General features: G+C 42.3%; 1 protein-coding gene across 2 annotated transcripts in view; it reads right to left on the bottom strand.

Annotated features, from left to right (window-relative positions):
• Positions 1-1,189: 1,189 nt before the first annotated feature.
• The window catches only part of HERC6 (HECT and RLD domain containing E3 ubiquitin protein ligase family member 6), a 48,810-nt gene continuing 34,049 nt past the window's right edge, over positions 1,190-15,950 (bottom strand). For both annotated transcript variants that reach the window (XM_040966990.1, XM_040966989.1), the window contains exons 16-23: positions 14,363-14,500; positions 13,020-13,163; positions 8,403-8,566; positions 7,052-7,115; positions 5,918-5,988; positions 4,212-4,395; positions 3,936-4,038; positions 1,190-2,332 (exon numbers count right to left, since the gene is read on the bottom strand). In XM_040966990.1, the coding sequence (XP_040822924.1) occupies positions 2,121-2,332; positions 3,936-4,038; positions 4,212-4,395; positions 5,918-5,988; positions 7,052-7,115; positions 8,403-8,566; positions 13,020-13,163; positions 14,363-14,500 (1,080 nt within the window). In that variant the 3' untranslated portion in view covers positions 1,190-2,120. The remainder of the gene's footprint in view (positions 2,333-3,935; positions 4,039-4,211; positions 4,396-5,917; positions 5,989-7,051; positions 7,116-8,402; positions 8,567-13,019; positions 13,164-14,362; positions 14,501-15,950) is intronic.

Below are 15,950 nucleotides of genomic sequence, written 5' to 3'. Positions count from 1 at the left end.
GCTGCACTCCCAGCCTGTCTTTCTCTGGCCTTGGATGAACTGTGCTGGGACTTCCTTAATAAGCCACTCTAAGTCAAATGCAACCCACAGATTATTTGCCAGCCACACATAGTGAATGTAACGTGAGGTATAGCTTCCAGCCTGAATGTGACCTGTGTGTGGAATGTGACCGTGACTTGGTTGGAGGATCTAGAGAGACAGACATACCTTTTAGCCAGTTATAGTGTCATTGTTGGGTATGAGGACTGTGTGGGACCTCCGTCAGCCTTCTCATTTTCTAGCCTATATAAGATATGTTTGCTTAACAATAAATGGACATACCTGATTAGACTGTCCCCAGTGGTTCTTGCAGCCAAAGAACACTGTCACCATACCCCGTTAGTGGTCTCAGGAGCCTGCCCACAGGAAAACCCCCTGAGATTCCTTACCTTTAGTATGATGCACCCATTTCATTTTTGTTTTAAAAAGTAATAGTAGGGCCCGGCGCGGTGGTGCAAGTGGTTAAGGTCCTCGCCTTGCACGCCCGGGATCCCATATGGGCGCCAGTTCTGATCCCGGCAGCCCCACTTGCCATCCAGCTCCCTGCCTGTGGCCCGGGAAAGCAGTCAAGGATGGCCCAAAGCTTTGGGACCCTGCACCCGTGTGGGAGACCTGGAAGAGGCTCCTGGCTTCAGATCGGCATAGCATCAGCCGTTGTGTTCACTTGGGGAGTGAATCATCGGACGGAAGATCTTCCTCTCTGTCTCTCCTCTCTGTATATCTGCCTTTCCAATAAAAATAAAATAAATCTTTAAAAAAAAAAGTAATAGTGGATGAAAGATCATAACCCAAAAGTCATGCCCCAAGATTTATGGATTACATGTCCCTTTATAAAATTCCACTAGAATAAATGTTGCCCTTTATTTCATTTATTGCGGGAACCAGACAGATCCAAAACAACTCTGAAGATTTAGGGGGGGCATCCCTTCTCCCAGCCACCTCAGACCCAGCGTCCCTGCTGCTTTCCCTCTGCGTTTTGCCTCTGGTCGGTAGCAACTGCCCTCTTTCCACATCAGTGCCCCCATGTGGACTTCACATTCTAGTCTTCCATCTCCCAGAGGATCACCAATACAGGGGCAGGGGGCTGAGATCAGAAGAACTTACAGCTTCTTTTGGATGGTTAAAAAATAAGCAGATGATCAAAGAGCCATTTCATGCAGCCCATGATTTATTGCCACACAGTTCAATGATAGATTTTTTTTCAATGCTTAAGGAAGGGAGAAGAATAAGAGCAAATTCACAGGGAAGACATTTGATAGAAGAGGCACACTGACCATAGAAGGAGCAAGGGATGGTTACTCAGGATGGAAGCAAGCCTCGGTGGTACTATTAAAATTAGAGGGATGCCTTTCTTCAGGAAAGACTGGCTTGGTCACCCAGTGGAGCTCAGGGGCTAGTACTGGCTGGAAAGACCGGAGCCTACAGCCTAGGCTCTCAGTGCAGCTGTCTGAGTATTTTGGTGTCCAGCAGTTGAAGCCAATACCTTACACAGTCTTGTCTGAGAAGGCACAATAGGACATACGCACTGGCAGGAGCATTACACTCCCAAGCTCTTATCACAGGAAAATACTTTACTCACATTGCTAATAATGTACTGTATTAAAGCTGTATGTACTGTTAAAATAAAAAGTGGTCCACAAAGTCAGTTGCAATTTCCCACTGTATTTACATCTCTCCATTAGTTCACTCCATTTGGTACAGGGACATAGTTCGTCCTCCTCAACATCTCCATTTGGGAGAGAAAGTCAACATATGGAAGATCTTCCTTTTATTTTTTTTTCAGATTTCAGTTTACTTTTCAGTTTCACTGTTTATGAGCTATATATTTTTTAAAATGTGAGGTTTTAGTAATCAGCTTTTTTCTTGATATTTTCTTCAGGAAGTAATTTAGTAAAATGAAGGATTGTGTGTTGCTTCATGAACACTAGTCTTGATTCACCACATTGTTTCTCCCCATTTTTGAATCAATCCTAACAAAAGTCATCCCATTCTTGTGCTGAATAGATAGCAGAAAACAGAATCCCAGGGAGAGAAGGCTTGGACATCTGAGGGGCCCTGGCGGAGGTGACTGCAGTGTGATCTCAGAGGCTGGTGAACCCATGGCGGTATTTGATGGCGACTTGGAGTGCCTCCTCCATCCTCTGCATCGTCTTGTAGTTAGGGAGGTACAGAGTGCTGCGACATGTCGTTGCTCTCAGGTTGTCTGTTTCACTCAGAGTTCCAGAAAAGCAGAATATTATCCCCATTTTCTGTAGGCCCTTTACGTGAAATCTGTCACGTGCTGTAACGAAAACTAGAAAGGATAAATTTTGATTAAGAAATTTCCATGCAAAGAGAAACACTGACAGCAAAAAGGAAGACATGAAGGACTGTATCCTGGAAGTGTTTTGTGAGTGTTGTATTGAGACAACTAGCTACAGAGGTTATGCAGAGCATAGAAAACTCATGGTAGGCAGTCTGTCCTCCATGAGTCATTGTCTAGTTGGGAGAAAATTACATACGTGAAAAAATAGTAGTAAGGTGCACAGAAGCTTAATTTAGGTTCAGTTGAGAAGTGTGAAGGTCAGAGTTTAAAGGAGGCATAGATCCTGGAGGCAGGAAGAGACACCAGGCTGAGGTGGTCGGGCAGATGACACGAGGAGGGGGCTGGGGAATTTGGAAGGTCCTGGGAAAATCCCAAGAAAAAGTCAGGGGTGGGAAGCAGTGCATGGGCTCTACAGACACACAGGCAATGAACTGCTGGGCTGAAACAAGAGTTTTCTATCAAGAGAGATCAGAAAGGTTGAGTTTGTAGAGAAGTTGGAATTGTCCCCCAATAAGCAATGAAAATAGCAAAAAGAAAGATGTGTATGTCAATCAGGAAAAGGAGTTGAGGAGAGAGAATGAATCGAAGAAAGTCCATCCAGAAAAACCGTAGGGTTCCCACCAACAGCAGCCTCAGAGTCACAGGACTTAACTGTCCAAACGTGGATAAACCACGTAACTGTCCCTATCCTTTCTGCCTCATTTCTCCAAAAGGAAGAAAAATAACAGCACCATCTTAAGGGGCTGCTATTAGGGCAATCGGATATAACAGAAACAAAGTGAGCAGTGCAGTGGCTGACACACAGTAAGCACACAATAAATGCCATTGCTATTATTATTATCATCATTGGTGGTCACTGTTATTATTGTTTCTAAAAGGGCATATGAATACAAAATAGGGTCACTTTACAACATCCTCATAGGAATCGGACAATAAAATGGTTACAGCAATGTAAGACAGAAGGCTGAAGAACCAGCTAAAGTAAGGAAAGAACATAATCTAAAAGCCAGAGGTGGGATTAGAACCTCTAGAAAAGTTAGTAAAATCTGGAAAAACTTGTGGTACAAAGGGCTAAGCTGCAGCTTGGGGAGGCCACATCTCCTAGCAGAGAGCCCAGCTCTGGTCCCAGCTATTCTATTTCTTATCCTGGTTTCCTGCTGGTGTGCCTGGGATGAAGGATGTGACGTCTGTGTGCTCCAACCACTGCCACCCACATGGGAGACCCAGGTGGAGGTCTAGGCTCTTGGCGCAGCCTTAGGGGAACGATCTAGCAGCTGGAAGACAGGTGTTTATCTCTTTCTCTTTCTCCCTGTCTGTGTGATATCACTCTCTGTTTTGCTCTGCCTTTCAAATAAATAAAAATAAATGGTGGTGATTTTTGTTTCTTGTTGTTGCTTTGTTTTTTTTTAAAGGTAGTGCCCCCCAAAAAGGCGGGAGGGGGTGGATAGGCTTGTAACAGAATACTGGCTTTAAAGGCAGGGATCCTGGCATCTAATCCCTGCTGTATCATTTATACCTACCATTAAGAAGAAATTCACTGAAATCAAGTTATTTAACTGTGTGTTAAATATACAAGTGCCTCAATACTTACAGAGGAATTTTTTCTTTTCATCCAACGTCAGTTTGTGGAACGCCTTCCAAAATATCTGTATGGTGTGATGTGACTTGTGGTATCCATTCAAATATTGCGAATTCTTGAGAGAAAAAATAAAAAAGGTTTTTCTTTTCTTTCTTTCTTTCTTTCTTTCTTTCTTTCTTTCTTTCTTTCTTTCTTTCTTTTTTTTTTTTTTTGGTGGGAGGATGGAAGGGGAAAGGAATATTTAGAAGTTGTTTAGAAAAATTCAGGACTCTTTATTTACCCCCCTACCTCTTCAAATTGTTTCCAGTCATAATCAGGATTTCCAGTCATTGCCATCATGAGTTCTTCAGGGTGGAATTTCTCGATGAGCTCCCAGTCACAGACTTTATAAAATCCTAGCTGAAATTTCTCATACACTTCCTTTACAGAGACATTGAACACATAGTCCACACATCGAGAGACATAATCTTTCCTTTTGGAAAAAGAAAAAAAAATGCCTATCACATACTTAACCAGCGACTGCAACAGTCTCTACCTCGTTCTTTTCTGTTGAGAAAGAAAACAGAATCACATCCACACAGCACACAAGCCTGCATCAAAGAACACAAGAGCCCGGCACAGGGCCCGGTGCAATAGCCTAGCAGTTAAAGTCCCTGCCTCACAAGTGCCAGGATCCCATATGGGCGTTGTTTCTAATCGTGACAGCCCTGCTCCCCAACCAGCTCCATGCTTGTGGCCTGAGAAAGCAGTCGAGGTCGGCCCAACGCCTTGGGACCCTGCACCTGTGCGGGAGACCTGGAAGAGGCTCCTGGCTTCGGATTGGCCAGCTCCAGCTGTTGTGGCAGCTTGGGGAGTGAATTAACGGATGGAGGATGTCCATGGATATACAATGGGGATTATAACTTCATAAACCTATCTCATATTCAAAACGTGCATGACCTGGTGAACATGTCAGCCCAGCCACACAGCACTCTGTAGGCAGCAGAGTGCAGGGTCTTTCTTGTGGTGACTGTGGGGCAGATGAACAGCTGTGGCTGCTGTGGCTGCTGCTGCCCAGCGTAACAAGAAAGGATTCTACTACCACGCACAAGCCCCAGGAAAGGCCAAGCAGAGTGCAGGTCATACGTGGCTTTCATCCCATTGAAAAATCAAAAAATTAGGCCAGCTACACCCCAAAAATTATCTGTTTGTCATTCTCCTGCTTAAAATCTTGCACAGGCTTTGTGTTGTCTGGAGGGCAAATTGCAAACCTCCTGGGCTGGAATCAAAAAGCAATCCAGGGCCTGGTGCGCTGACCTAGCAGCTAAAGACCTCACCTTGAATACGCCCATTTGGGCACCAGTTCTAATCCTGGAGGACCTGCTTCCCACCCAGCTCCCTGCTTGTGGTCTGGGAAAACAGTCAAGGATGGCGCAAAACCTTGGGACCCTGCACTGTGTGGGAGATTTGGAAGAGGCTCCTGGTTCCTGGCTTCTGACTGGCTCAGTTTCAGCCGTTGCGGCCCCTTGGGGAGTGAATCATTGGATGGAAGATCTTCCTTTCTGTCTTTCTTCCTCTCTGTATCTGACTTCGCAATAAAAATAAATAAATCTTTAAAAAAAAAAAAAGCAATCCAACGTATGACTCCTGGGAGTCTTTTTCCACTCCTATTTTCATTTTGTCCCCACAGCCTTCAGCTCAGCTGCTCTGCCATTTCTCTCTTATAAGCAGCCAGGGGTATAGTACTCCCTCTTCACCTGGCAACTTGAGACACTCCTCATAAGAACACAATCATCTCGGGATTGGTCCTCCTGTCTCTCCCTCACTCACTAAGGTTTGCACATGGTTTAAATGGCTCCCCAAGACTTCATGTGTGGAAAATTAATCCTCATTGGGAGATAATAGTGGCCACCTTAGGGACAACCAGCAGATGGAAGATCCTTCTCTATGTCTCTACTCTGTAAAATCTGACTTTCCAATAAAAATAAATAAATCTTTTTTAGGAAAAGACTTACTTATTGGTTTGGTTCAGAGGTATGGAAATCCCATTTGGAATTAAGTCAACATCATTTTGATCCCAGTATATCTGTAAGCAGAATATATTCTGTTACCAAATGTGAAGATCAGCCACCCATAATACCTCTATTGCCAGTATATTTTTCCCTGTTGAATTTAAAATAACTGGATATATAATATTTTTATTTCTCAATCTTTTACATACACAGGAAAATTAAAAACTCATCCTTGTACATGTTATATGTTGCTTTCATGCACAAAATCATTGGTTGTTTACAGTAGTGGATTAATAATTTTACTTTCAACTTTGAGGAAACATGTAAAAATTGTCCAACAAGGAGTAGGGAGGGGGAAATTCTTGCAGTACAGTGGAAAATATCTTTTAAAAATGGGATCATGGGGCCCGGCGCTGTGGCGCAAGTGGTTAAGGTCCTCGCCTTGCACGCCCGGGATCCCATATGGGCGCCAGTTCTAATCCCTGCAGCTCTACTTCCCATCCAGCTTCCTGCCTGTGGCCCGGGAAAGCAGTCAAGGATGGCCCAAAGCTTTGGGACCCTGCATCCGCGCGGGAGACCTGGAAGAGGCTCCTGGCTCTGGATCGGCATAGCATCGGCCGTTGTGTTCACTTGGGGAGTGAATCATCGGACAGAAGATCTTCCTCTCTGTCTCTCCTCTCTGTATATCTGCCTTTCCAATAAAAACAAAATAAATCTTTAAAAATAATGGGATCATGGGGCCAGGATTGTGTTATAGCAGTGAAAGCTGCCACATGCGATCCTGGCATCCCATTTGAGCACTGGTTTGTGTCCTATCTGCTCCACTTCTAATCCAGCTCCCTAAGAATGCCTGAGAAAGCAGGAGAAGATGGTCCAATGCTTGCACTCCAGCTACCCATGTGGGAGACCCAGATGAAGCTTCTGGATTTGGCCTGGCCCAGCACTGGCCTTTGCCACATTCTGGAGATTAAATCAGCAAATGGAAGAGCTTTCTCTGTTTCTCCCCCTCTCTCTAACTCTTTCAAAAGAAATAAACCTTTTTTAAAGGTGGTATTTCTTCTTTAACATACTGTAATAAAAGTATTCTTTAAAAACCAATTTAAAGCTAACTATAATCTGGATTTTGTTAGTACTTACAGAAAAATTCATGTCGAGTTTTCTAAAGTCATCAGCTTTGCTGTTTAGAATTCGTTGCAAACTCCTAATGAAAATGTCAGTTTAAAAGTTATATTTGTTGATCTTATCAAACTTCCACATCATACATTTTCAGTGGAAAAAATATAAAAATGTCCCCAGTGCAAATGGTCTTTTCTGTACCTTTTCACTCCCTTTTAGGAGTAAGCGTCTCTTCACTTTTGACATGTACTGTGGCTACCCCAGACACTACTATCCTTGAGAAAAACACATGAAGGAGCTCATTTCTCTAGACCAGGGATTCTCAGTCAGGGGTACTGTCAGAATTAGAAGGTAAAGACACTAAACCCAGGCTAAACATCCAACACAGAATTAAACAGCCCCACATGTCACTGCAGCCAAGGCTGGGAGAGCCTGCTCTCGTGTGCACACGTGACCAGTTTATGTTTCCAGTGATAACAGAAACCTTTTCCCAAACTGTCTGTCAATATTATAAGTCAAGCTTAATAGATACTTAACAGCTATCAACCTGTAAGTAGGAAAACACTATCTTTACTTTCAAGTTAAATATTTTTGTTTTGTTGTGGTTGCTTCAAAAAGTTTATGGAAAGTAAAAAGATGTTTATTTTGATGCAAAAAATATCTTGAAATCCATGCACATGGGGATCATCATAAAGTTTATGGGAGGGGTAGGCATTGGGCAGTAGTGCCTCCCATATCGGAGCACCAGTTTAAAGGCTGACTGCTGCCATTTCCCACACAGTTTCCTGTTAACATGCCTGGGAAGGCATAAGATGGCTCGAGCACTTGAGCACTTGCCACTGATGCAGCGAAGGATGGATACATCTCGGGCTCCAGGAGCACGTGACTCCTGGCTGTGACCTGGCCCAGGCCTTCCTGTTGTGGCCATTTGGGAAGGGAACCAATGTATCAGGGATCTCTCTCCTTCCCTACCCCCATTCTCTCTCACACAGATTACCTTTATATACATATATTTAATTCATGGAAAACTCATATCATATCTTCATTTCATTTTTACTTGAAATTTTTATATCAACTGGTGTGTGTATGTGTGCTGACATATACATTTTGTGTTATACAAAGTAATTCTTTTCTGGGTACAGTTAATAGCCTGGGTTGTAGCTGTGTTTATGACACTAAATAATTAGAGGAGCACTTTGCTCTTCTCCGTTTTGAATTACATTCAGTTAGCAGTCATGGTAAAATTAAAGTTCACCAAATGAATGTGCAGTATGGAGACTGAAGGCCTTATCTGTGTGCCTAGTGTGACATTATGCCTAAACAATGGAGACGTACTAGGTACAGTCTTGAGAAAGCAATCGTATTTACTCACTTCCCCCAGACAGGACTGAGATCTTTTAAATCTTCCAACGTGGGCTTCTGGTCCAGAAGTTTCTTATACAATGCCAGTGGGAAGGGAAGGTTAGCAATGTTAGAATGGAAGAGGGCCAGTCCGCAGAGTAGTCCAAAGAGGAAGTAGTTCTTCTCAGGTTGAGGCTGGAAAGAGAGGCATTACAAATAATCAACAAATGGAGGGTAGAGGGAAAAAAAATGTTGGTCCCTTTTTGTAAAAGTCAAAGTAGAAACAAAATAGGCGTTAGGAAATTAAAATTGGAGATTTTTTCATAAATTTGGATATAATTTAAATCCTTTCCATAATGGTAAATAGAAATGAATGGTTCAGAATATTAAATAAATGAACTTATTGTCAATCACAGCCTATATGGAGCACAAACAGTGGGTTCAGATAACCTAATAAAGCTTTCACAGTTTAATTTTATAGTCTGCCTTCAGATTCATCTAAAAAAATGACACTGGGAGAGGAAGTGTACACTTTCTCTGCACTTGCAGTGGGTATCAGGCCTGTCAGACCAGTGTGCATCAGCGCTGTCCCCTGCTGTCATACAGTCCATAGCCTGGGTATGCTCAAAGGAAGGTGGGTAACTGATGCTACCACCATACAGGTGCAGGGGAAGAAGTCCTGGAGTCCTGACAAAATGGGCTTTGTAGTCCTGGAGGAGATAAGACCCCACCTCTCTCTGCCCAGGCTGTCACTGGAGCCCACAAATGCCAAGATTTTAATTTCAGTGCCAGCCTTGCTCTTTGTTAGCAGGTACATGACCTTGGGTCACTCAAAGTACATTCTGTGTCTGAATCTACTTTCCTCATTTATTTCTAAAACAGTAGTTAGTTGTAAGAAAAAGTAATATGAATTATTTTTATTTAATTTTTTAAAATTGGACAAAAGTGCACTAATCTCCAAATGGCCTCCCTTCACCTCATTGATCTCTTTTCCCATAATCTGTGCACTAACCCATGTACAAGTTAGTTCAGGTTTTTTTTGTTTAATATTTTGGTCTCTGTGGTTTCTATCTGGTAATAAAGTAATGTTTAAGGATAAGGACTTAGGGGGTTGGCATTGTGACACTGCATGTTAAGCTGCCACTTCCAATGCTGACATACCATATCAGAGTGCCAGATCAAGTGTCAGCTGCCCTACTTCTGATCCAGCTCCCTGTTAATGCACTTGGGAAAAGCAGAACATGGCCCAAGTCCCAGGGTCCTGGGCTCATGTGGGAGACCTAGATGGAGTTCCAGAATCCTGCGTTTGGCCTGGCCCAGCCCCAGCCCTGGTGGCTATTTGGGGACAGATGGAAGGTCCCTCTCATTGCTTTTTCAGTCACTCCGCCTTTTGAGTAATCCTAATAATCCTAAGAAGAAGGAAGAAGAGGAGGAGGAGATGGAGAATATTGGCGTCAGACCTGAACTGATATCATAGTTCAGTTACTTGGGAAATATATCCTTGGACAATGCTTTTCTCTTTCTGAGACTCGACTTCTTCATTTGTAAAATATGTGTATAAACCATATACAGCATAATGTAAGACTCTATTTTCCATTTTTTTCTTTTTTTCTATTTTTAAAATTTATTTTTTATATCATTTTATGACACAATGTCATAGGCTCTGGGATTCCCTCAAACCTTCCCCAAACCCTCCCCTCATATTGAATTTCTCCACATTGTTACAGTAGAACATTTCATAACCAGTCATGATTTTTTCATTGCGGGCATGGACCATGCAGGGAGTCCAGCATCTTACTCTCCAGATAAATTCAACAGTTTCATTGGGAGACCATCCTTGGTCTGAAAGTAGAACTGGCAGAATATCATCCCCTCCAATGAGATGTCACTACATAACTTCAACAATAGGAGGAAACATTGAAATTAACAACGTCATGAAGTTACTTAACATGATATTGAGTAACCAACATGTTAGAAAATGCAAGTTCTTAATCATATCCTGTAACTACTTCCTTGACATCTCAATTTTAGTATATTTTTTTCCCAAGCTAACATGTTTTTGAGTTTAACCTAAATCAGAGTGGCACAGGAACAGTGAAAGGATCAATATTAACATTCATCACGGGGCCTGGCACGGTGGCCTAGTGGTTAAGTCCTTGCCTTGAATTTGTCGGGATCCCATATGGATGCAGGTTCTAATCCCCGCTGCTTTATTTCCCATTCAGCTCCATGCTCGTGACCTGGGAAAGCAGTGGAGGATGGCCCAAAGCCTTGGGACCCTGCACTTGTGTGGGAGACTCGGAGGAAGTACCTAGCTCCTGGCTCCAGATAGACACAGCATTGGCCGTTGTGCTCACTTGGGGAGTGAATCATTAATGGAAGATCTTCCTCTCTGTCTCTCCTCCTCTCTGTATATCAGACTTTGTAATAAAAATAAATAAATCTTTAAAAACAACAACAAAAAACCCCATCATGTATAACAGCTGAGTACAAGCTTAACATCAAAGTTTCCATGCAGTTACATCTTGTTTAGCATTAACAGTTATAAACTGATAAAGTTTTTTGGGGAGAATCTTAAGCCACAATTTAAACTTTGCAGCCCATAATCGCTCAGCCCATACTTACTGGTCAGGCTCCCTATTTACTTCTCCTAGTCTTTACTAGGTAGATGTAGAGTTAAATTCTCCCTCACTCACTCGATTGTTGGGGATTTCCCTGCTCAACTGCCTAAAACTTTTCTATTCTTCAATTGTTAAAATGCAAAGTTCTGTAAAATTGTGCTTAATCATTTTCTATTTTTTTTAAAAAGATTTAATTGAAAAGCTGAGTTACAGAAAAAGAAAGGGAGAGTAAAAGAGAGGTCTTCCGCCTGCTGGCTCACTCTCTAAATTGTTACACCAGCCTGGGCTGGGACAGCCGAAGTCAGGAAACAGGTCTCCCACATGGGTGGCGGCGGTCCAACTATTTGAACCGTGTTCTACTGCTTTTCCCAAGTCATTAGCTGGGAGCTGGATCAAAAGTAGAGCAGTCGGGACTCAAATCGGTGTCTACATGCTTTGCTGATATTATAGGCAGCAGCTCAACCTGACATGTCACAATGCTGGCCCTCTTTTTAAGGCTTGTTTTTTAAAATAATTGTTTATTTGAAATGCAGACTGACAGAAATATCTCCTGTTTACTGGTTCACTCTCCCAAACGCCTACAACAGCAAGAGCTAGGCCAGGTCAGGTCAGGTGAGAGAGAGAAAAATAGGGAGAGAGAGAGATGAGATTGTCTGCTCCTTCACACCCCAGATCGCTGCAGCAGTCAGCACTGGGCTAGGCCAAGCCAGAGCCAGGAGCTTGTTTTGGTTTTCCTTGTGGACAGCAGGGGCCTAAATACTTGAGCTGGCTTCCATTGTTTTTCCAAAGCCATCAGCAGAGAGCAAGATGGAAAGAGAAGCATCATGTAAAGTAGAGCAGCCAGGAATTGAAATGGTACTCCTATAGGATACTAGTGTCACAGCAGCAGCTTTAGCCACTATGCCACAATACCAACCCCCCACTCATCTTTTGGGAGCTCCTTTATTCTCCAAAAGCTACAAAGCACCTTCAGTATACTTTTACAGCGTTTCATTTTTGTTTTCGTCTTCTCTGTCTTTTCTGGATTTCAAACTCCTGCCATATCGTTTGGAAGAACAACTTGAAAGCTGACAAGAAAGTGGATCATTAAATGGGAGCTCAGTGTGTGATTCCTTTTATAACTACTAGGCCCTCTAGTTCTAATTCAAAAATAAAAGACAAATTTTATAGTCATTGTTACTGTTTTTATTTTCCTTTAGGAAAACGTTTACACTTTGAGGAATGCGATGGCTAATTGTAGATGTCAACTTCACTAGATAGGAATACCTCAAAGCCTGAAAAGTGTTCCTTGGGGGGCTGTCTGAGGGTGTCTTCTCACTGAGACCAGCATGGGAGTCTTAAGTGGACAACGTGAGAAGATCTGGCCTAAACACTAGCAGGCACCAGCACAAATAAAGAGGGCAGCTTGTCTGGGCCGAGGGCTGGGACCTGCCCATTTCCTGTCTCAGATGTAAGACTCCTCAGCTTGCTAGCCTGTGGCCTCCAGGACTTTGTCCCATAGTCTCCCTGGCTGGCACTCAGGCATTTGTAGTGAGAATTATTCCCCTAGCTCCCCTGAGACCCTTAAACATGCACAGAGCCAGGCTATCAACATCTGAGGAGGGTCTCCGGTGTGCAGACCATGTGTTGTAGGACTTGTTCACTCCCGTAATCCCTTGTGTATTCCTCACTGCCATAAATCATTCCAAGCTGTTCTCTGACCTGTCAGATCTGAATATGCTAAGCTTGGGCCCAAAGCCCCAGGCATACAACGAATCACCTGGCTCACGTTCTGATTCAGCAGGTTTAGGGTATAGCTTCAGATTCTACTTTTCTAATAGCTCCCAGGTGGTAATACTGCAGATGCTACTCCTGGGCCATATAAAACACGGTTCTAAATGTGAGTAATAAGGCTCACTATAACCTAATTTGATATTATTTTCTGTGGTTTCATGTGGCTCTAGATGTTTTATATATATATATATATATATATATTTTTTTTTTTTTTTCTGTCCTGAAAAACCCTAAGAAAGAAATAAAAGACTCACTGTGACAGGAAACCACATTAAGGAATCCTTTTCTGGGTACATGAACATTCCATATTCTGGTTTGGTCATCTCTTCAAACATACAATGGAAGAATTCGGAACGGACCCCAGCAGCCTCAGGACGAATTTCTTTGATGAATTCAACCTAAGATAAAACAAGATATTACTGATCCAAATTCAAAATGTAGTGTTTCAATCTTCATGGAAAACTGTTAGGCCTCTAATGTCCACTCCCGTATCACCAGTATAACCAACTCACATATTATCCTTCTTCTTTGCAATCTGTGCTCCTCCACTTTGCTCCTGATCAGAAGAGGCTATGAACCTACTTACACGGGATTGCCACAGAGTAAATGCATGGATCCTTCAGACTAACACAAGTGCCAAGGGAAAGTGGAAATGGGCATTTCTAATCATGTTTACTAATATATTTATATTTTTTATTTATTTATTTTTTAATTTAACAGAAAGAGCTATCCCCCATATACTGATTCATTCCTCAAATGCTTCAGAAATGCCACACAACAGAAACCCTATCTGTTACAGATTTTTAAAGAGAAACTGGCTTCCTAAACTCATGCAGCTTTGAAACTATGCTGTCTTAATGTGATCTAATTAAGGTATCTGAGAGGTCTTCAGGTCATTGGGGATGTGTTCATGGTGATAGCTCTCTTGCTGGGGTTGGTTGCCTGGATTTGAAGATTAGCTTATTTCCTGATTCACCATGTGATCATTCCTGCATACCTACTCCACCACAACCAGCCTCCGCAAAACACCAAACTATGGTGCCACTTAGTTTAGGCTATGGTGCATCATTTTCGAAGCCCAAAGTAATTAATAGTTAACTGATAACTTACCATGAAATGAAACAGTTTGGACCTGCTGTGATGGCTCAATGGCTAAATCCTCACCTTGCAAGCACCGAGACCCCAAATGGCTGCCCATTTGTGTCCCAGATGATGGTCTGGAGAAAAAAGTAGAGGGATGACCCAAAACTTTGGGACCCTGTACCTATGAAGGAGACCTGGAAAAAGCTACTGGCTTTGGCTTCAGATTGGCTCAACTGGCCGGAGAGGACATTTGAGGAGTGAACCAACAGATGGAAGATCTTTCTCACTGTCTCTCCTTTCTGTAAATCTGATTTGCCTTTCCAATTAAAATAAATAAATCTTTTTTAAAAAGAAAGAGAAATGGAACATTCTGTTACCATTCATTGTAGGGTGAGAAGGGACTTCTGCAAACAACAAGAGTGATGACCATAGCTTCAATGCAGGCTCTTTGAAATAGCTTTTAGTGTTTCCATTTCATACCACTAAAAATGTTCAAAGGCACTTTCTAACATACCACCAAATCTTTATGAAGTTCATGGCGTTCAGCTGCACGTAACTGACGCAGAGCATCTTCAACCAAGTGAGTTCGTCTTACTCTAAGTTTAAAAATGGGTGATTCATGATATAGTAGTAGAGAATTCATTTGAATCATCTAGAAAAAAGAAAGATTTTAGTTGGCTGTTTCTTTTGACCTCACTGGAATCCAGAGATTAATACTTCTACTAAACATACTTTGTATACAGGCATTTATTCCTCCCATTGCTAGATACATTCACTCATATGGTAATTATACAAATGAACATCATATCTATACTACAAATGATAAAGCAATCACAGGATCAGAATCAGACAAACCATGACACCCAGGAATTATGTACAGAGGATCAGTTACTGTAGGTGGGCAACCAAGTAATGAAAAGTTATCTTAGGTCACTTATAGTAATAAAAATGGTTCTCAAGGGAAATACTGGTTTTTAACATGCTGAAATATCCATCTGACATCAGATTAAAGAAACAGAGTGTTGGTGCCATAATCCTAATAAGACAAAGGGAGTTCAGAAGCTCAGGGATATTGTGAACCACAGGAAAAGGGCCAGAGGAAAGACAAAAGGTCACTTCTCTATCAGATTATCAGGATGCAGCCACTTGATCTTCAAACTGCATCAGAACCCTCTCAAAACAGACCCCCTGGTGACCTCATTTCCTATCCAGCAAGGCTTGTGTACATCCTGATACTGCTCTTTGGATTTTCTGATTTCTCAATATTCCCTCATACTTTAGTCCCTGATCTTGTTTCTTTGGAATTTTTTTCAGATTAGAAATCTAGTACTGAACTTGGCTTCGTTTGCTTGGACCTTCAGCACTACTACAGGGGTCTGATATATCACCAGGACAATAGACATTTTATGACTCCTAAACCAGTGTGGCACACTGGGAACCTGATAGGTAGTAGTTGCAGCAAGGCCAGTGAAATCAGGGATATTGGCCCAGATTTTTATGGTGGAATGTGTTTGTCCATGATAGTTATCTAATTTCCTCTGAAAGGTACATGTGATTCAGGACTTGAAAAACCCCTGTCCTGCATTTCTGCTACTCCTCTACACTGAGAAATGTGTAAATGAACTCATTTCCTTGGGTTTATCTTAAGGCGATTTCCTTCCTCCCCTTTTTCCTCTCTCACTTCCAAAAGAAGCCCCAGGTTCAGGTTGACAGGAAAATGAAACAGGTACTATCTCTGGTCTTTGGTGGTGCATCATCTCTGTGGCTCAGGAGTCTACATCTCTCGGATATTTTGGCAAAATGAGGGTGCTTCAAAATGTTCACAGAAGATGTAATTTAAAGATAAGTTTATTTTGGGCTTGATGAGGTAGCCTAGTGACTGCAGTCCTTGCCTTGCACATTCCAGGGTCCCAATCTGTGCACCAATTCTTTTTTTTTTTTTTTATTGTTGTTGTTAACATTGTATTATGTGATACAGTTTTATAGGCACTGGGGATTCCCCCCACCCCTCCCATACCTCTCCCCCCGTGGTGGATTCTTCCACCTTGTTGCATAACCACAGTTCAAGTTCAGTTGAGATTCGTTCCTTGCAAACACATATC

This window comes from Ochotona curzoniae, unplaced genomic scaffold, assembly GCF_017591425.1.
Source record: "Ochotona curzoniae isolate NIBS_2020 unplaced genomic scaffold, NIBS_Ocur_1.0 scaffold_4506, whole genome shotgun sequence".
Classification (NCBI taxonomy): domain Eukaryota; kingdom Metazoa; phylum Chordata; class Mammalia; order Lagomorpha; family Ochotonidae; genus Ochotona; species Ochotona curzoniae.
This window is presented reverse-complemented; position numbering and strand designations above follow the sequence as displayed.